Here is a 20,749-nt window from a genome sequence, read left to right as displayed (position 1 = left end):
CATAGCCTGGGGGTGCTCCTGGATCCATCTTTGTCACTAGACGGTGAAGTGACCTCAGTGGCTAGGAGTGCCTTTTACCAGCTTCGGCTCGTGAGACAGCTGCGGCCGTTTCTGGACCGGGATAGCCTGGCCACAGTTGTCCATGCACTGGTAACTTCCAGTCTGGGTTACTGTAATGCTCTGTGTATAGGGCTGCCCTTGAGGTTAGTCCGGAAGCTGCAGCTGTTACAAAATGTGGCGGTGAGACTGCTCATTTGCTACCGGGCAAGTTCAAGGTTCTAGTTTTGGTGTACAAAGCCCTATACAGCTCGGGACCAGGATACCTGAAATATGGTCTTACCCCTTATATACCCAGTCGATCACTGCGCTCTGCAGGTGAGGGCCTCCTGCAGATACCATCTTATCAAGAGGTTCATTCTGCACAATATAGGAAATGGATCTTTAGTGTGGTGACATCTAACCTTTGGAATTCCCTCCCCTTGAATATTAGGCAGGAGCCATCTCTGCGATCTTTTCGGCCCCTTTGAAGACTTTCCTCTTCAACAAACCTTTTAGGTTGAGACCAATCCCAGTCTGCGTCTGTGTTAGAATTGCTTAATATGTTTTTTAATAATGTTTTTAACCCTTTAAAAAAGTTTTTTTTAAACGTTTTTAACACTGTTTTGTTTTAATGTATTTTAAGATCTGTTTTTATGATATTTTAAAGTGTTTTTAGTGCTTTGTTTGCAGCCCTAGGCTTCTGCTGGGAGGAAGGGCAGGATATAAATAAATAAATAAATAAATAAATAAATAATTCTCTTTTATTCAGGATCCTGCCAGGAATGGAGACTCCATTGGATGTTTTGTCAAGAGCAGCATCCTTAGTGCATGCTGATGATGAAAAACGTAAGTCTAAGGTTGAATGTCCATCTTCGTCTTGAGCTTTGGTACAGTAGACATTGTACACCCTTGGTGTTCACTTAGGCTTCTGTAGTTCATATATGTAACATACATAAATGAATAAATGTGGCTTAAAAACTTATTTTGATGAGAATCAAACAAAATGTCCTAGTTGCTTTCTAAATAGTTCTCACTTTGCTCATTGTGTTGTCTTTGACAGTGTGTGTAAGAGTGAAAACATTTTGGAAATTCTAATAATTAAAAAAGACCAGAATAGCAAGGATAAACAAGTCCTACTCACCATTGTGCTGGAGAGGATGTGGAGTCCGAGGATCTTATGTTCACATGTGGTGGGAATGTGAACGTATTCAAAGATTCTGGATAGAGGTCTTTGAAGAAATATCCAATATAACGGGAATGAAAGTAATAAAAACATCGGAATTGGCATTACTTAATAAATTTGATGGTCAAAATCAAACCATACTACACAAAAAGCAAATTGAGTATCTCCTAATAGCAGCACGTATGCTGATAGCCAAATGCTGGAAGGAGGCAGAAGGATTAAACATTAGGAAATGGTACAGTATAGTATGGGAAATAGCGCTTACAGAGAAACTCACTCAACGTTTGAGAGTAGCAAGAGGACAAAAGAATGGTCGTGTTTTATTACATATACAAACAAAACATCAGCACCAACATAGGTTCCAACTGCCTTTAACAGCTTATGGTTGTAATAAAAATAATATCTTGATTCGAGATTTGTCAACTTGTAAATTAATTATCATCAAATAACCAATGTTAAGTATTATGTGTTGTATTTGTATTGTAAGTGGATAGCGATAGACTGAAAACAAACATATAATGTATCGGTCTTTGTATATATGGTCTATGAACTATGTTAATATTTAAACTATACTTTATATATATTCCCATAAAAAATTAATAAAAATTTATTAAAAAAGAAAAGATCAGAAGTTAGAGGAAAAATTCCCTTCTCCTGAAAATAGGTAAGAGAGATCCAGTGCAAATGAAACAGAGTACAAAATACTATTGTTGTTATATGCCTTCAAGTTGATTAAGACTTATGGTGACCCTATGAATCCAATAGCATCTGTTACAAACTACCCTGTTCAGGTCTTGTAAGTTCAGGTCTATGGCTTCCTTTATGGAATCAATCCATCTCTTGTTTGGTCTTCCTCTTTTTCTATTCCCTTCTGTTTTTCCCAGCATTCTGGTTTAAGTTCTGGTTTAATTTGTTCTAACACCCAATTATTTGTTTTTTCACAGTCCATGGTATGCGCAATGCTCTCCTCCAACACCACATTTCAAATGAGTTGATTTTTCTCTTATCCGTTTTTTTCACTGTCCAACTTTCATATCCATACATAGAGATTGGGTATACCATGGTCTGAATGATCCTGACTTTAGTGTTCAGTGATACATCTTTGCATTTGAGGACCTTTTCCAGTTTTCTCATAGCTGCCCTCCCCAGTCCTAGGTTTCTTTTGATTTCTTAACTATTGTCTCCATTTTGGTTAATGACTGTGCCAAGGTATTGATAATCCTTGACAAGTTAAATGTTAAATCTTCTGTTGTCATTACTTTAGTCTTCTTGACGTTCAGCTGTAGTTCTGCTTTTCTGCTTTCCTCTAAATTTCATCAGCGTTCATTTCAAATTATTACTGGTTTTTGCTAGTAGTATGGTATTGTGATATAGTGATAAAATACACCCCTTTCTCATACCCTCTCCGATTGGGAACCAGTCGGTTTTTCCATATTCTGTCCTTAACAGTAGCCTCTTCTCCAGAGTATAGGCTGTGCATCAGGACAGTCAGATAGTGTGGCACCCCCATTTCTTTTAAAGCACTCCATAATTTTTCAGGATCCACGCAGTCAGAGGCTTTGCTGTAATTTATGAAGCACAGGGTGAAATTCCTTGGTCCGTTCTATCATCCAACGTATGTTGGCGATATGATCTCTTGTACCTGTTCCCTTTCTAAATCCAGTTTGGACATCTGGCACTTCTCACTCCATATATGGTAAGAGCCTTTGTTGTAGAACCTCGAACATTACTTTCATGGGATATTAAGACAATAGTTCAATAATTACTGCATTCCCTGGGATCCTCTTTCTTTGGAATTGGGATGTATATGGAACGCTTCCAGTCTGTGGGCCATTGTTTAGTTTTCCATATTTCTTGACAGATTTTTGTCAAAATTTGGACAGATTCAGTCTCAGTAGCTTGTAGCAACTCTATTGGTATGCCATCTGTTCCTGGTGATTTGTTTCTTCCAAGAATTTTAAGAGCAGCTTTCACCTCACATTCTAAAATTTCTAGTTCTTCATCATACAGTTTCTCCATGACTGAATCTGTCATCCTTGCATCTCATTTATAGAGTTCTTCAGAGTATTGCTTCCGTCTTTCTTTTATTTCATCTCAGTCAGTCAGTGTGTTCCCTTGTTGGTCATTCATCATTCCTACTCTTGGTTTACATTACCTTTAATTTCTCTTAGGGCTCTTGTTCTACCCTTTTTGTTGTCCTCTTCTATTTCTATACAATCACTATAGTAATAGTTCTCTTTGTCCCTACCTACTAGTTGCTGTATTGTTGCATTTAGGGTTCTGACCATGTTTCTATCTCCTTTTGCTTTTGCTTTCCTTCTGTGTTTAACCATTTGAAGAGTTTTGTCAGTCATCCATTGAGGTCTTTCTCTCTTTTTAACTAGAAGTATTGTCTTCTTGCATTCTTCCCTGATAATGTGTCTGACTTCAATCTATAGTTCTTCTGGTTCTCTGTCAACAAGTTTAAAGCCTCAAACCTGTTCCTTATTTGACCTTTATATTCTTCTGGGATGTTATTTAAATTGTATTTTGTCATTATTATGGTTTTGTTGATATTCTTTAGCTTTACTCTGATTTTTGATACGACCAGTTCATGATCTGTACCGCAGTCTGCTCCTTGTCTTGTTTTCGCAGAAGGTATGGAACTTCTCCATCTTCTGCTACCAATTAATCAATTTGATTCCTACATTGACCATTTGGTTATGTCCACATGTACAGTCGTCTTTCCTGTTATTCAAAAAATATGTTTGCAAGAACAAATTATTGGCTTCACAGAATTTGACAAGTCTTTCTCCTGCTTTATTTCTATCTCCTAAGCCCAATTTCCCCACAATTCCTAGTTCTTCTCTGTTCCTTCTTTTGCCCCATGATGATCAGCACATCTTGTTTTGGTGTGTGATCAATTTCTTCCTGTACTTCTGTGTAAAATCTCTCCAATTCCTCTTTTGCTGTGTTTGCTGTTGGAGTGTAGACTTGGATGACTGTTGTGTTAATAGGTTTCCCATTAAATCTCACTGATATCACTTGCTCATACCTTGCGTTATAGCTCCTAATTGCTTTTATTACATCACTTCTCACTATTAAAGCAACCCCGTTTCTTCTTAATTTCTTATTTCCTGCATAAAATATTTTGTAGTTACCTGATTGAAAATGTCCCATTCCCATCCATTTTAATTCACTCACACCAAGTATTGTAATGTTGATGCGTTCCATTTTTTGCTTGACAAATTCTAGCTTTCCCTGTTTCATGCTCTCACATTCCATTTTCCTATTGTGTGCATCATACAACTCCAGACTCTCACATCTGTGCGCATCAGCCTCTGGGCTTCCAGTCGGCTTTGATCCAGTGGCATCATTAGTCACAGCGCTACTCGTACTTGTCTGTTGTTCTCCCCAGTAGCTCATTGAGTGCCATCTGACCTGGGGGTCTCATCTTCCAGCACTATCTCATGTTGCACTTTGGATCCTCTGTTCATAGGGTTTTCATGGTAAGAGCTATTCAGAGGTAGTTTACTATTGCCTTCCTCTGTGTTTGGATGCATCTTAGTCTGGTGTCTCAGCTTTGACCATTCTGCCTTGGGTGCCCCTGCTAGGAGTCTAGCCTCTTGGTCTAGACTCCTGACAGCATTGCTGTCAGCATCTGCATCCTTAGAGGGGCACAAGCAGCCTGGTGAGTAGAAGATAAAAGATTGGGGAATTTTAAAGATAAGCTAGTAGACATTTATGCCTTCCTGAGTAATAAAAAATATAGTAGAAAGTATACATATAAATATGTAGTGCTAAGATAGGCCTGAGCCGCTATGCCTGAATAATCTAAGTGAATGTATTGCAAAGAGTGAGCATACTGCAAAAATGATAATAATGAAAAGTTGGAATTCCTCAGTTATATGAACTGAGCTGCAACAACAGGGATTAACGCTTGTGTGTGAATCTGATGAAACAAAATTATATTTGCAGATATGAGACTGGCCTGGAAATCAGAATGTTTCTTGGCTATGGCATTCTACTAGTGGAAATCTAACAAAAAATAGAGATTTTTTTTATAAGTCGAAAACAGAGTGTGCTTTAGATATTTGTAAGGAGTAGTTGGGGAAAGATTTTGGTAAAAGAAATATCAGTCAGATTCTCTTACAGCTGAATTCTCAGTTTTTCTACTCTCTTCCTCTTTTTTATTTTATTTTATTTTTTTGTTTGTTTTTCTAAAATGCTTTTGTGGTATAACTGCCCACTCTAAACTTCTAGGATATAGTGCATTAAAAATCCAGATATTCCTCATATTGAAATTAAGAATGAAAAAATGAATCCTATTGTAACATCCAGTAGTTGCTGAAGTAACTTCATTTGCTTAGTACAGTACATACCAGTAGCTATTCCAATGTGCAAACTGCAAAACCTGTTATGATGGAACTATTCATAAAGCAGTTATATTAAACTTCTAGTAAGTACTGAATCTGCATGTAAATCTCCTACAGTGAGATTTAAATTTTTTTTACACATATAAAATGTAGTAGTAATAGTTCTGCTGCGATGTGCTGATTAAATGTAATCACTAATTTCATGTTTCCTGCTGCAGTGGAGAAAAATAAGTAATCTATGGAGAACAAAGACAGTCATATCAATGCACGGGAAAGAAACTTCAGTAAGAGATGAGTGTCAACACCCCCCTGGCATAGTTGCTGCTGCATTTAGAAGAGAACTCTGCTTAGAATAGAACAGTTGTTTAATTTAGCTACCAGTATCTTATTTTATTCCTCAGCATTGGTATATATCTTAAAATATATCCAGATAGTTAACACTTGCTTTGGTCACAACGTCAACATTACCAAATAGAGCTGTCCTATTCATTTCTTTGTTCTTACTTCATCATTGTCCTGACTTGGTCGTTAAGCAAATTTGCTTGGTAGGCATGCTTTGATAACAAGTAGTGTTTTCCTTATCATGGTTTAAACTAGGAGTTGTTAAACCAACTGCCATCATATCTGATGTAATCATGAAAGGGTGTCGTTTGTAACAGAAGTACAAACAAAGCACAGTGCAAACATGTCACTGCAAAGTTCAAGTCTGTTAGCACAGGTTCATCATAGAGGTAACATTTGTTTAGGCAAATGGAAAACAATTGTGGTTAGGTGTATAAGAAAAGAGACTATCTTTCAGGTATCCTGGTCTTAAACTGCATAAGACCTTGTATGCCAGTTTCAGTATCTTCAGCTTAGCCCAGTAGCTAAGTGGCAGGCAGTGCAAGACTTTCAGCAGGGGTGAAATGTCATGGCGATATTCTGTCCCAGTGAGAAGTTGAACCCTTGCATTTTGCACTAGGTTCAGTTTTCAGGTCAGCTTCAGGCTTTCCTTCAGGATTGTTTGAGCTCCTTTGCCATGTACATTACACAAGATTAATAACCTGGTAAGAACTGAGGAAAGAGACCACATAGGAATTAGAAGTAATTCATAACTTAGATGTTCTTCATGGTGGCTCAAAGGGTAACTTATAGAACATATACAGTGAACCAAAGTCTACAGCTGTAAATTATCCCCAGTCTTTAGTAAGGTGCCACTAGCTTTGAGTTACTTGGAATTGAAAGGTTCATTTCAAAAAAGGCAGCTCTTTGTGAGCATCACATCTTGTCATTTAGTTCTGTGGTTTTTTTTAAATACTTGTAACTTATTGGCCCAGTTTAGATGATATTCACTAATAGGCAAAAACACTTGCAGTTTAAGACTGTACCTATAATGTACAGATTTTCTATCAAACTTTAACCATTCCACTTAAGGAAAGGTGGGCATGGTAAATTAAAAACATGTTCATTTAAGCCAGATAAGTCAAACTGCATCACGTTATTATAGGGTGTGAACATTCTGAATTTAATAAAATTGTGATTTGTCCAAACCTTTTGAAACATTGGATGAGTTGGAACTCTATGAGTTGAGCACCATAAGCTGGCCAAATTTCAGACAGATTTGTTGAGAAATGCTTGTGATGCAAGAGTTTAAAGAATTTCTTCTCTCAGGCCAAATTCTGCTGTTTTATGGCCATTTCCCCCTGCATCTTTAAATGAGAGGAGGTTTGTAGTTACAAGTAAATTTGTTTTTAAAATACACACCGCTTATAAAGCTGTAGCAAAGTTAAACTGCTACCTACCATGCACGTTCAAACAGTTCAGAGAAAGTCTCTTTAAAAAAAAAAACACAAGAAAACTCTGTGATCAAAAAACTTAGTTGAAGAGCAAGTTAAGGTACTTACAAATTTAAAATTCATGGAAATTGTAACTGAAGACAAGTTACCTGCCTTAACTTCCAAGCTGTGTAAGTTGGCGACACATTATAAAGTCTTGCGCTCACTTACAACTTAGCCTCCATGTATCCACAGTTTCCCCTAGTTTTTCAACCCCAGTCTTCCTTGAAAATTAGAGGAATCCTGAAGGGCAAGTGTCTATGAAGAAAATGGCACCTAGCTGCACACTGACTTCTGCTTTCCTCGCAAGCTTTCATTTGGGGTAGAGAGAGAATGGCTGTCTTGGAGGTAAGGATATGTGAAGAGGTTCCTGTATGAGGTGACAAGTCAACAAGATATTGAGATTGTAGAATATTTTTACATCTCATGCTGGTTTTTGCAAGAAGTGGCTAACTATTTTATTGCAAATACCTACAGATGTTCTTGTTAACCAGTAGCCAAAGCTAATTCATACCATCTTGATTCTAACCACATTAAGATTTTGCCTTATAACTGTTAGTAGCCCACACTTTTTTTCTAGGTTGTCTACCCCACATTGATGCCAGTAATTTGTAATGATGTTGTAAGCTGTCCTGGGAATTTGCTGAAGAGTGTGGTAGAAAGATCAGGGATAGCTAACCTGTGTCCAGCAACTTCTGGGGCAGAGGTGGGGAACCTCAGGCTTGCAGGCCTAATTAGATCTGCCAGCCCTCCCCATTTGGCCTGTGAGGCTATTTTGGCCAAACTACACCTATCTGCCCTACACCTCATGTCATATATGAGGTGTGGGGCAGATAAAGACCTGGCTCAGCCAAAAGGGGTTTGCATAAGTGGTGTGCAAAGGTCTTTGGTAGGCCGGGAGATCAGCTGATTGTCAGGTCTTGTGAAGCCCCACTCAAAGCACTCCTCAAGACCCAGCTATCAGCTGATTGTTGGGTCTTGCGGAGCACTTTGAAAGGCTCCCTGTGGGTTGTGCATTTGTCCATACAGTTTGATGTCACACCATGTGGGCAAAAAAGGGTCATCTCGTATTATAGGTACATGGATCTCCCACCTGTCAAACCTGACCTGCAGAAGGTGGGGGAAGATTCTGTTCCCACCCCTGATCTGGATGGTTGAAGGTTAGCCACCTTTGCTTTACATGAAGATGGGCTTATGGCAATGGTGGGTGCTGTTGCTTTTATGTTGGAGACATATTAAGATTCTAGGTGCATAGCTGAGCTAGACATGTGAATTCACTTGCATTTTCCAAGGTTATTTTTGAAATATTGTGCTCTTGATTTGTAAGCAGCTGCCTTGCTTTAGTAAGGGGTGCAGTATTATTTTGAGCATATATGAGCTTGATTGTCTGAGAGCAACAATGAGATTTAAAATGAGATAAGTCTCCATATTTCCTCTATTTGTTTGCACATTAGTCTGCATCCTACTCGGGTTGCAAGTGGAAAGGAATTTCTCTGCACGGTGTTCACCATTTTACTCCACTAACCCTTCTCTTACCATGTTTTCTTTGTCAGCAGGAAATGTAGTATTTGTGCAAAAGTAAAGGCAGGTCACTGTAAGAAAAATAAGGTGAAGTATAACTGCTGTTACAATTTAATGGATGGTGTCTAAAGACCTGATAGATACAAGAATTTTCACATATCTGCAACCACCCGTTTAAAAACACTGCACCTACATGTGTGGCAACTAAGAATATTCCCAGTATTTCTCAATAGTGTTCATATTCTGACTTTAAGCAAAGCATCTTGCAAACTTGAGGCTTGTTCTAGCATGCACAGACCTCCTGGGAACAGAGTTCTTCATGCACAGGAAGGTTGATGATGGTAGACGGGAGAATGTGGCAGAAACTTTATTGTCCGTGTAATGAAGTCTTCCCCAAACTGGGACTCTCCAAATGTTTTGGACTACAAGTCCCATCATTCCTACTATTGGCTAAGCTGGCTGGGGCTGATGGGAGTTGTAGTTCAAAACATCGGTAGGGCACCAGATTGGAGAAGGCTGCATAATGCATGAAGACAATCCATTTTTATTGGCAAATGTTAGTGCCAGACAACTTTTTTTTCATTCCATATGCTCATTAGTAATATTTTATTCCTTGTTTCTTAACCTTGGGTGATCTCGTACCTATCAGTTTGAAAGAGAAATGTCAAAAATAATGTAGTGGTTTCTGCATACTTGGAGGGGGACGGACGGACAATCTAGCTATTTGTTGGTTTAAATGACTTCTGTTCCACTTTTTCCTTCAAAAGCAGCTTACATTTAAAAAAATCACAGCAAAGTAGTGAAACAAAATTACTAACCATACATTTGTAATCAGCACATAATTTAGGTCAGTAAATATAAAATACATGTAGCAGTAGATAATAAAGTCATAGAAAAACACCGCAGTCAGCTCCTGGGATACCAGCTGCCCCAGCTCATCTTAACCAAAAGCTCATTAGAAAAGAAAATTATTTGGGGCTCATCTGAAAGAAATCAACGAGGGAGTAACATGTAACTTTGGGGAAGGGACTTCCAAAAGTGGAGGCCACCATTCAAAAAGCACTTTCTTTTGTGCCTGGCAGATTTATATGAATATTTATATGGGTGAAGATGGTCCTTAAATAACTTGGTCCCAAACTGCTTTGAAAAGAGAGATTAGTTTATAAAGTAAAAGACAAAAAATATTAAAAATAACCAAAATGGCCTGACAAAGACTTATGTTAAGTGCCTTCCATGGCTATGGAATGCTGAGGGTGACAGAGGTGTGTGTGTGTGTGAATGAGAGAGAGAATATGTGTGGAAAAGAATTGATTTGTTTGAGCCCTTAACAACTTAACTGTATCCTGGAGGGTGGGTATTGGAGTCAGGGAAACTATAATGTTAAACATTTTTTCTCAGAAGAATCTTCTAAAGATTTTATTTTAAAAATTTTTGGTAGCAGCTAGGTTAACAATTGTGCAATATTGGAAAGATGCCCAAGGTTTAACTGTGGCTAACTGGTAAGAAAGTATGGTATATATCATTTGTGGAAGAACAGACACATTACCTACGAGTAATGAGGGCAGGTGAGGAAATAGACACATTTTATGTAGTTTGGCGTGATTTTATTTCTTATACAGGCATACCCCGCTTAACATCTCTTCACTTAACATCGTCTCGCTATAACGTACATGCTCCATATGCCTGTATTTCTCTAGAAACGCAGCGCAGCAGCAGAGGCTTTAGCGTGTGGGGGTGGAAATAGATGCAATCGCGCCACCGCAAATCAGCTGGGAGGCGTGGCAGCGCAGCAGCAGGAGGTTCTTTAGCACGGGGCTTTGAGGCTCCACATGAAGGAGAGGTAAAAAAAGTTTTAAAAAGTAGTGCTTCACTTTAAGGACATTTTCGGTTTACGTACTCGCTTTGGTCCCATTGAGTACGTTAATGCGAGGTATTACTGTATTAATTATGAAAAAATGAGACTACAGTGCCAACACAGTATGTCTCTTTTATGTACTGCTTAATCATTTGCATTTCTAAGAAGTGTATATAAAAACAAGCCATAGATAAAACAAACAATAAAATCATCATAAAACTAAACACAACCTTTAAATGCCTGCTAGAAAGTTTTAGGCATATGCCTGAAGTTCAGCAAGGAGGGTGCCTGTCTCATTTCACTTGGGAGGGAGTTCCAGAACATTGAGCCCACTTTTTTGTCGAGATGGTTTATTGCGCGCGTGCGTGCGTGCGTGCGTGCGTGCGTGCGTGCGTGCGTGCGTGCGTGCGTGCGTGTGTGGGGCGAGTGAGAGATTTAATCAGAACAATGACAAAAAAACTTTTCTCTCTTAGTACACAGGGAGGCCATAGGAGGAAAGGAAAAGAAAACAACACGTTTTCTTTTTGTCAGCTCTTCACTGAGACAGCAGTGTCGGTGGGGGTGCAGGCAGGGGTGGAGATTCCTTGGTAATTGCCAGGCCGTAAGTTCTTAGGCGGCAGCTTGGCTATAAATCTGCCAGGCTAGCAAGGAGGAAGCAAGATAAGGGCAGAGGCCGTTCGAAGCTTACGTGCCAAGCCAGAAATCCAGAAGAAACGTCAGTGAAGGTCCGGGTCTAGTTTGCCGAGAGATCAGTCCAAGTCAAGGTTCAGGGAATAGGAAGACACACAGTGGTCACGCCTGACGTTGTAGTCAGCAACAAGCTGAAGCCAAGGTTTGACTTTTAAGGAGCAGGTTTGTCAGCAGGTGTGAGCCATCAGCGTTTTGGCCTTAAGTGGACAGGCCTGCCCCTCTTCTGCCTGACCTTCTGTTGTCTACGTTCTGCCGGTGAGGGGGGAGTATCCTGTTCACTGCCTGCGTCTAGCTGAAGGGCTTCAGCTGTGTCTGGGGTGCTCTGCAGCTGAGGGGGAGAAGGAGCTGGGTTCTCAGGAGTTTTCTCCGTTTCTCCTTCTGGGTCTGCTGCTTCTGGGTCTGCTGCTGTTACTCCCGAGTCATCCTCGTCTGATGAGTCCTCTGATGGGGCCATGACACTTTTCCACTATGTAGAAGTTTGGTACTGGAGCCAGAGCCCTTTATGTAGAATTGTGAATAGAAGTTTCAGGAGAATCGAAAAGAAAAAGATGTCCTTTTTTGTCCCACACTCTCCTTCTGACAACTCTTTGTGAGCCCCAAACAGCAGCACAAGGCTTCTATTCCAGGGTTGCTGGATCCTGAATAGGAGCCACTGTAATAAGGGCTTTGGGTACTCTTGTAGTATTTTTTTGTGGGTCTCCATTTGTCTGTTTTTATAAAACTAAAAGTGATTAAAAAGTTAAAGCAAACATGCACAACAGCATTTTAAAATGTTTCAACATTAGTTAAAATAAACTTTAAATGTGCTGCTAACACTGAACACTAGACACTATTGCTACAAAAGAGATAACTGGACAAACCTCCCTCCTCCTCCCAGCTAGGTAAATGTTTAGGAATATGAGTTCTTAGTTCTGTGTTCTGATTTTTTTAAAATGTACTTCATGTGTAAAGAAAGCCAGGAGTGTTTGTTTATAAGTAAATAAGGATTGCCAAAGCTATGATTCTGAAGGATAATACTGATCAAGTGATATTTACGTATACATGCAGAAGATCAGACTACAATATGTAAATCTAGTAGGGTTTATTTATTTATTTATTACATTTGTATACCGCCCCATAGCTGAAGCTCTCTGCGTGGTTTACAACAATTACGGGCGGGTTACTTGACAATATCCTTCTTCTACACATAACCAACATATTACTGTTTTATCTAGAGCTGCTCTGCTCACCTAAATGCAAACAGGCTGACATTTGGTATCACATCTGACATTATGATGATACTTTCACATAGGGCAAATTTCAGCCTTGATAGTCCACTTTGCTATTTGATTTAATTGTTCTGTTGTTGTTGAGCTGAGCAGCTACCGTGTTCCATAGCAGGGCTCACCAACTTTATTGGACTGGTGAGCACATTGCAAACCAGAGTAACTGATGTGGGCACCCCCTCCCCCAAAATCCATTCTTTTGGCTGTAGCAGAATGTTTCAAGACTAATTAAAGCATGGTGAGGGGACCTTTTGTGCCATATTGATCCCTGTTCTATAGTGACAAGGGAGCCCTTACAGTATATGTATTGGTAATGCTAATTTTACTACTTCGAATGCTGAATACTGTAGAAAAAGCCCAAGGATTGTCCAGTTGAACCCTTTAGCCAAAAGGAGAGGACTTCAAACATCAGTCCTCTTATAGAGTAATCTGAAATGCATTCAAAATTGATAGGCATATTTCAAAATGCTGTGCATCAAACATTTTGGTCCAGATTCAGGGAAAGTTAGTTGTTTCTACGTGCTATTTGAGTTAATAGAATTTTCATCACTAAGTTGTCCCAAATGTGTTAAGTAATATTTAAATTAAATTGCCTTGCCTGGGTCAGAGTTCTCTCTCTAATTGAGGCAATGCTTAAAATCCCAGTTAGGGATAAAGGACTGATGTTGTCTTTCCAAAAGACCAGTCCATGCAACTTGTTACCCATCAGGTATAGTCCAAAAGATCCATCAAGGGCTTGAAAACTTGTTTGTATGCTTACTTAGGACTACAAAAACAAGAAGATTGTCATGTACCTGGACTGTATTCAGGTTGGATAATAGCAAGGTTGGAGGGTAGCAAGTTGTGTATATAATAATAATATTAAATTTATTAGTTGCCCATCTGGCTGGATGTCCAGCCACTCTGGGCAACGTACAAGATAAAAACAATACATTAAAACGTTAACATTTAAAACCATAACAATAAAAACCTAACCCACCCCAAAAGCCTGCCTGAAGAGCCAGGTCTTGCGGCGGAAGCTCATCATAGAAGGGGCATGGCGGAGATCATTTGGGAGAGAGTTCCACAGGGTGGGGGTCACTATTGAAAAAGCCCTCTCTCTAGTCCTCACCAGTCTAGCTGTTTTAACCGGTGGGATCGAGAGAAGGTCTTCTGAGGCTGATTTTGGTGAGCGGCATCCCTGATGATGCTGGAGGCGCTCCTTCAGATAGACTGGGCTAAAACCGTATAGGGTTTTAAAGGTCAAAACCAACACCTTGAATTGGGCCCGGTAAACAACCGGTAGCCAGTGCAACTCCTTCAGCACTGGAGTGATGTGATCTTGCCGGCGGCTGCCTTTAATCAGACGAGCTGCCGCATTCTGTACCAGTTGCAGCTTCCGGACCGTTTTCAAGGGTAACCCCACGTAGAGCGCATTACAGTAATCTAGGCGAGAGGTGACCAGGGCATGTACTACCGGTGGGAGCAGATGGTTGGGAAGGTAGGGGCGCAGCCTCCGTATCAGATGGAGTTGATACAGCGCCGCCCGGCTCACAGCCGAGACTTGAGCCTCCATAGTCAGCTGGGAGTCAAGAATGACCCCCAGGCTGCGGACCTGGTCTTTCAGGGGCAATCGTACCCCATTGTGCACCAGGTCCACATCCCCCAACCTTCCCTTGTCTCCCACAAGTACCTCGGTTTTGTCAGGGTTCAGCTTCAGTTTATTCCTTCCCATCCAGCCACTCACCGACTCCAGGCACTTGGACAGGGTTTCTACAGCCAACTTTGGTGCAGATTTAAATGAGAGATAGAGCTGTGTGTCATCCGCATACTGATGACATTGCAGCCCAAATCTCCTGATGATTGCCCCCAGCGGCTTTATATAGATGTTGAACAGCATCGGGGAGAGGATGGAACCCTGTGGCACCCCACAAGTGAGAGGCCAAGGATCCGAAACCTCATCCTCCAATGCCACTCTTTGGTACCTACCAGAGAGGAAGGAATGGAACCACTGCAATACAGTGCCCCCCACACCTAACCTCTCCAGGCGGTCCAAGAGGATAATGTGGTCAATGGTATCGAAAGCCGCTGAGAGATCAAGGAGGACAAGGAAGGTGCATTCGCCCCTATCCCATGCCCTCCTCATATCATCTACCAAGGCGACCAGGGCTGTTTCAGTCCCATGTCCAGGCCTGAAGCCCGATTGAAATGGATCCAGGTAATCCGCTTCCTCCAAGTGCGCTTGCAACTGTTTTGCCACCACCCGCTCAATCGCCTTGCCTAAGAATGGCAAATTTGAGACTGGGCGAAAGTTGTTCAGATCTTGGGGATCCAAGGAGGGATTCTTTAAGATTGGTTTTATTACTGCCTCCTTGAGCGGTGATGGCATTACTCCCTCTTCGAGGGATGCATTTACCACCATCTTGATCCCTTCACCCAGTCTATCTTTGCAGCTCATAATGAGCCACGATGGGCAAGGATCGAGTAAGCAAGTGGTTGGCTTTAAGGTTGAAAGCACCTTGTCCACTTCATCAGATGGAAGAAGCTGGAACCGATCCCACGCCACCAGAGCACCACTGGTCACCTCTGGCTCGCTCACTGTGTCCATAGCGGACGGAATAACACTCTTAATACGATCGATTTTCTCCGCAAAGTGTTTAGCAAACTCGTCACAGGAGACCTTAGCATGTTCCATTGGTTCCGGAGCAACTGGACCGACCAGGCTCCGGACCACTTGGAACAGTCTCCTGGGACAACACTCTGCAGATGCAATAGAGGCAGCATAAAAATCTTTTTTTGCTGCCCTTATTGCCACATGATAGGCTGCCGCAGCCGCTCTACCATGTGTCCGATCGTCGTCAGAGCGAGATTTCTGCCACCGGCGCTCTAGCCGTCTCACCTCAGAGTTCGCAACCGTGGGGTGAACCACGGTGCCGTCTGAGCTCTATTCAGGGGGAGAGGGCGTTTCGGAGCCACCCAGTCTAATGTCCTGGCGATTGCGGTATTCCACCCCTCCACCAGGGTCTCAGCCGAGTGGCTGTGTGCATGCTCCAAAGAGTCCCCAAGCGCATGTAGGAATCCATCAGGATCCATCAGACGCCTGGGTCTGGGTCTGTATAACCTTGCAAAGTCAAAGACAAGGATCCAAAGAACTGTAGTAGTTCTATTTGCTCAAAAGATATTTGAGCTTATGGCTCTGAAACAGACCCTTTCCCCAATGTTACATGACATATTGCCTTTGGAAAAGAAGGGGATTTCAAACTCCCTTTGTAATATCACATTCAAAGAAAGTCAGGATGCCCTTGGGGAAGCCTGACTCCTTGGCCAGGTCTAATAAAGCTCTTTGATTCCTGGCCAGATAATTTAAAGAATATTATATTAGCATAGGGTGTTAATGGTTAAAGCAAAGTGGTGTTATACTAGGCTTCTAAATACCTTTGGGTAGCACCTGTTACATTTGGGTTTTAAACGGGATTTGGATTTCAATGAGAAGAGTGAGAAAGTTTAAATGTTAATTGCTTTACAGACTATATTTGCTATAGCTAAATGATTTTTAAGGAAGCATTTTCCATGGGAAATTCTTCTCTAGCCTTAAGCTTTTTAAATTGACCTGAACTTGTTTCACTATAATCCTGTTTGTTGATTCAGTCTGCTGTAGTGATCACATTCAGATAATCTTTATTTCAGCTGGAAATAAGAATGATCCTCCTTAAGACCAGCAAGAAGTGACTTTGCTTCTTTCTTCATGTGAGAGGGGAAATGATCCAGAAAGCTGCAGTTGACCATAGTACCCAGTTTGGATGTAACAGGAACCTGTGGTTAACAGCTTCCAAGCAAACTGGAATCTGGCAGGCACCTTTAAACCATAACATAATTATTTGTTTGAAAGCTGTTAACCATAGTTTCCTGGATCAAATGCAATGTGAAGCTATGGATAAATGTGGTTTCCTGGCTTGTTTCCCCACATGCACAAATATGGGAATTGAAGTGGCTGGGTGTGGGTTCAAGAGGCTTATTTATATCTTGGCATATTAAACTGAGATATGATAGTCCAAATCTGACTAGTCCATCAGTTCAAGATTAAGATTGTGCAGCAATTGCAAGTTCTCTTGGATGAAACAGATTATCTTGGCCCCGTTCCAGTCTGGGTTCAGGCCTGGTTATGGGACTGAATCGGCCTTGGTTGCCCTGATGGATGACCTTTATCGGGAGAAGGACAGGTTACTCTTACAGGCTACCTATTAGCTACTGGGCTAAGTTCAAGGTTGTAGTTTTGGTGTACAAATCCCTATACAGCTTGGGACCAGGATACCTGAAAGTCTGTCTTATTCTTTATATACCCAGTCAATCACTGCACTCTGCAGGTGAGGGCCTCCTGCAGATGCCATCTTATCAACATAGGAAACATAGGAAACGGACCTTTAGTGTAGTGGCACCTACCCTTTGGCTAATGGGAAGGATAAATTTTAAAATGAGTTTGTGTAGCACTTAAGGGAATTTGTTTCTAAATTACAAGTGTATATTTGTTCTCAATCATAAGTAATAGGAATTATTATCGTAATCATAATTGTAGTTATAATCCGCCCCTCAACCTGAAGATTGCCAGGGTGGAATACAGCATTTCATCAAATACGATGCAGATCATTAAAATACAATATAGGAGGTAACATAAAAATCAGAAAACCAGTAAACATTATTGGCATCTTAAAACAATAAATACAACAAAATGATAAATGCAAGAACCAATCCTTAAATCAGCCATATCTGGCTTACTCAGAATACATCATGCCTTGCAAAAGTAATCAGACCCCTGATCAATGCTTTGTTATTACTAAATTACAAATGGTACATATTCTGTATAGTATTTTATTTTGAAACTCAGAATCAATTATTGTAAGGTGACATTGGTTTTATGTTGGGAAATGCCTGTAAGAAACATAAAAAACTGAAACATGTTTCTTGCGTAAGTATTCAACCCCACACATTAATATTTGGTAGAGCCACCTTTCGCTGCAATAACAACTTTAAGTCTTTTGTGGTAGGTATGTACCAGCTTTGCACACAGTGTTGGAGGGATTTTGGCCCATTCTTCTTGGCAGATTCGCTCCAGGTCGTTCAGGTTGGTTGGATGTCGCTTGTGTACCGTAATTTTCAAAGAGTGCCACAGATTCTCAATGGGATTGAGATCAGGACTTTGACTGGGCAACTGTAGGATATTCACTTTTTTGTTCTTGAGCCACTCCAGGATTGCTTTGGCCTTGTGCTTGGGATCACTGTCCTGCTGAAAAGTGAATTTCCTCCCAAGCTTCACTTTTAGTGGACTGAAGCAGGTTCTCTTGCAGTATTTCCCTGTATTTTCCCTGAATGTTCGGTATGAGAATGTTTGGTATGAGAGTTTGGTATGAATGTTGTACTTAGAATATGTGTGTGCATTATTTGGCTGTATGTAGATTTGAGTGGTTGTCATGGGTGTACATGTGAGTAGGCTGTTTTTAGGATGTGTGGTTGAATTATGTGAGTGCTTGTAGAGTGTGATTTGAGGTAAGTGTGAGTGTGTTGGTTTAGAACAGCGTTACCCAACCTTTTTTGACCCAACGCCCCTTTGCAAAATATTTTTGTGCCCAACGCCCCCCTATTCTACCCTTAACTTCTTTTCACTGCCACAAACAGGGCACAATGATACAGACAGAATTACAACAGCCTGGGCAAATAACACCTTGTCAGTCAGACACAGTAATGACTTCTTAGACTTAGTGCTACCAAGCCTGGGAGGAAGGCAGAGGGAGGTGCGCGAGTTGCAAGATTTGCAAGCGTCTGCAGCGGCAAGAGACTGCGTACTGCAAAAACTTCCTACTGTGAAGGCGCATGCCGCTCCTGCAGGGTGTTGCCATCTGACTCAGACACCCTCATATGTTGATGAGTTCACAGTTCTGTAGTTCTAGCCTCCAGCTTACATGTCTTGAGAAGGCTAGACGTTTTGAAAACAGCTGCAAAGCAGATAAATAAACATACTTCTCCTCCTCACCCCGACCCTCCAAAAGAACACAGCTTTCTCAGCTTTGAAATGCCTTCTTATTCTGGCTTCTAATTAAATCCTCATAGAAGGAGTGAGGGTATGAGGATATTTAAATTAGGGCGAATCAGAACGTAGGAGAGGAACCTACCTCAAACAACAGGGCAAAACCAACACTGTAAGGTAATAATAGAACCCCCTCATTTTTTCCACCCTGCCCAAAGAAATCTGTAGGTTACTTACCAGACCGAGCCTACAGTCTCCCTTCTTTTGTCTCTGGGGATATAAGCAGATCATGGGGCCTTTCCCCTACAGCTCAAGAACTCCCGCAGGCAACCCTTGCCTCTATTCCCCAAACATATCTATAGCCACCATCGATGTTACTGGCAAAATAACCTGCTTTACTCTGACATAGCATACATGTGACTTCAGGTACAGTTAAGTAAGCCTGGATTGGATTGGCTACATCCTCCTTATGTTTCAGTGCTTTAGCTGTGGTAGGTTAGTGTGGGGCAAAGAATGACGCTGTGCTTCCGCTCTTCTTTCTACTCTGTCTGTGGACGGCAAACTTAAACGCTTCAACTTCAGACCGCCAAATGTCAACGTCCCCCTAATGAACCCAAACACCCCCCTAAAGTTTGTAGTGATGCCAACGCCCCCCTGAAAGGCTGTAACGCCCCCCAGGGGGGTGCTACGCCCCACGTTGGGAATCGCTTGTTTAGAACGTTGATATGCTTAAATATGAATGTGCTGATTTTGTAAGGGTGTGTTTGAGTAAATTAAATGATTTTTTTCTCTTTTCCCAATGGTAGTAAGACAAAATTCTGATATAATGGGGGCCAGCTGTTTTAATTGTTTTGTTTTTTATTATACTGTGATTAAGAAATCTGATTTGTTTACTTTATTATGTTTTAAAATAAGCTTGTTTTAACATGTTTGGTTTTCCTTGAAACGTAGGGAATAGTCTGTTTAGTCTATTATGTATATTATGTTTTTTCTTGTATTTCTTGTACTTAGTTTTATATGCAATGTTTATACTATGCTGATACCAAAGAGGATGTTTTGTTCAGTTAACTGTATTTTATTGTTTTTTGTAGTTGTTCTAAGATGTTTGGAGTTGTTGTACACCGCTTAGAGTTTTATTTAAGAATAAGCATTATATAAATGGGACTAAATAAATAAAATAAATAATATTTTGCTCCATCCATTCTTCCTTCCATTTTAACAAGATGCCCAGTCCCTGCTGATGAGAAGCATCCCCACAGCTTGATGCTGCCATCACCATGCTTCACTGTAGGGATGGTGTGTCTTGAGGTATGGGCAATGTTAGGTTTGTGCCACACATAGCACTTTGAGTTTTGGCCAAAAAGCTCTACTTGGTGTCATCTGACCACAAACCATTTTCCCACATCGCAGTTGGGGCACTCTCATGCTTTCTGGAAAACTCTAGCCATGCTTTCAGATGGTACTTTTTCTGTAACGGCTTCTTTCTTGCCACCCTCCCATACAGGCCAGTCTTATGCGGAGCTCTTGATATGGTTGACTGGTGCACCATTACTCCACTCCCAGCCACTGAACTCTGTAGCTCCTTCAAAGAGATTGCTGGCCTCTCCATGGCTTCTCTCACAAGTCTCTTTCTTGTTCGAGCTCTTTGGTCTTCATTTTCCTTCAAATCCACAGCCTGACCAATGATCCTTCAACAGTGGGGTTTTTATCCTGAAAAGTGACAGCAACTTTAATGGTTCACAGGTGGAGCCCAATGGTAAAGTAATTGTGTCATTGATAGGGCAATTTCTTTCATCTGTGTAAACAGAGTTTCCACAGCACAGGGGCTGAATACTTATGCAAGCAACATGTTTCAGTTTTTTATGTTTCTTATAAACATTTCCCAATATAAAACCAATGTCACCTTACAGTAATTGATTTTGAGTTTCGGTGTTTCAAAATAAAATAACAAAAGGGCTTGGTCCTGGGCCCAGTGCTCTTCAACAGTTTTATTAATGATTTCGATGGGGAGGCACAGGGAATGCTTATC

General features: G+C 40.9%; 1 protein-coding gene across 6 annotated transcripts in view; it reads left to right on the top strand.

The window, feature by feature from the left end:
• The window catches only part of VGLL4 (vestigial like family member 4), a 144,952-nt gene that overhangs the window by 5,470 nt on the left and 118,733 nt on the right, over positions 1–20,749 (top strand). For 4 of the 6 annotated variants that reach the window (XM_061618085.1, XM_061618084.1, XM_061618088.1 and 1 more), the window contains exon 2: positions 809–885. The exons of the other annotated variants lie outside the window; for them this stretch is intronic. In XM_061618085.1, coding sequence (XP_061474069.1) covers positions 809–885 — 77 coding nt within the window. The remainder of the gene's footprint in view (positions 1–808; positions 886–20,749) is intronic. 6 annotated transcript variants of the gene reach the window in all.

The sequence above is a fragment of the Rhineura floridana genome, chromosome 3 (assembly GCF_030035675.1).
Source record: "Rhineura floridana isolate rRhiFlo1 chromosome 3, rRhiFlo1.hap2, whole genome shotgun sequence".
In the NCBI taxonomy this organism is placed as follows: Eukaryota; Metazoa; Chordata; class Lepidosauria; order Squamata; family Rhineuridae; genus Rhineura; species Rhineura floridana.
The sequence above is the reverse complement of the archived record's forward strand: the minus strand, read 5'-3'. Positions and strand labels throughout refer to the sequence as shown.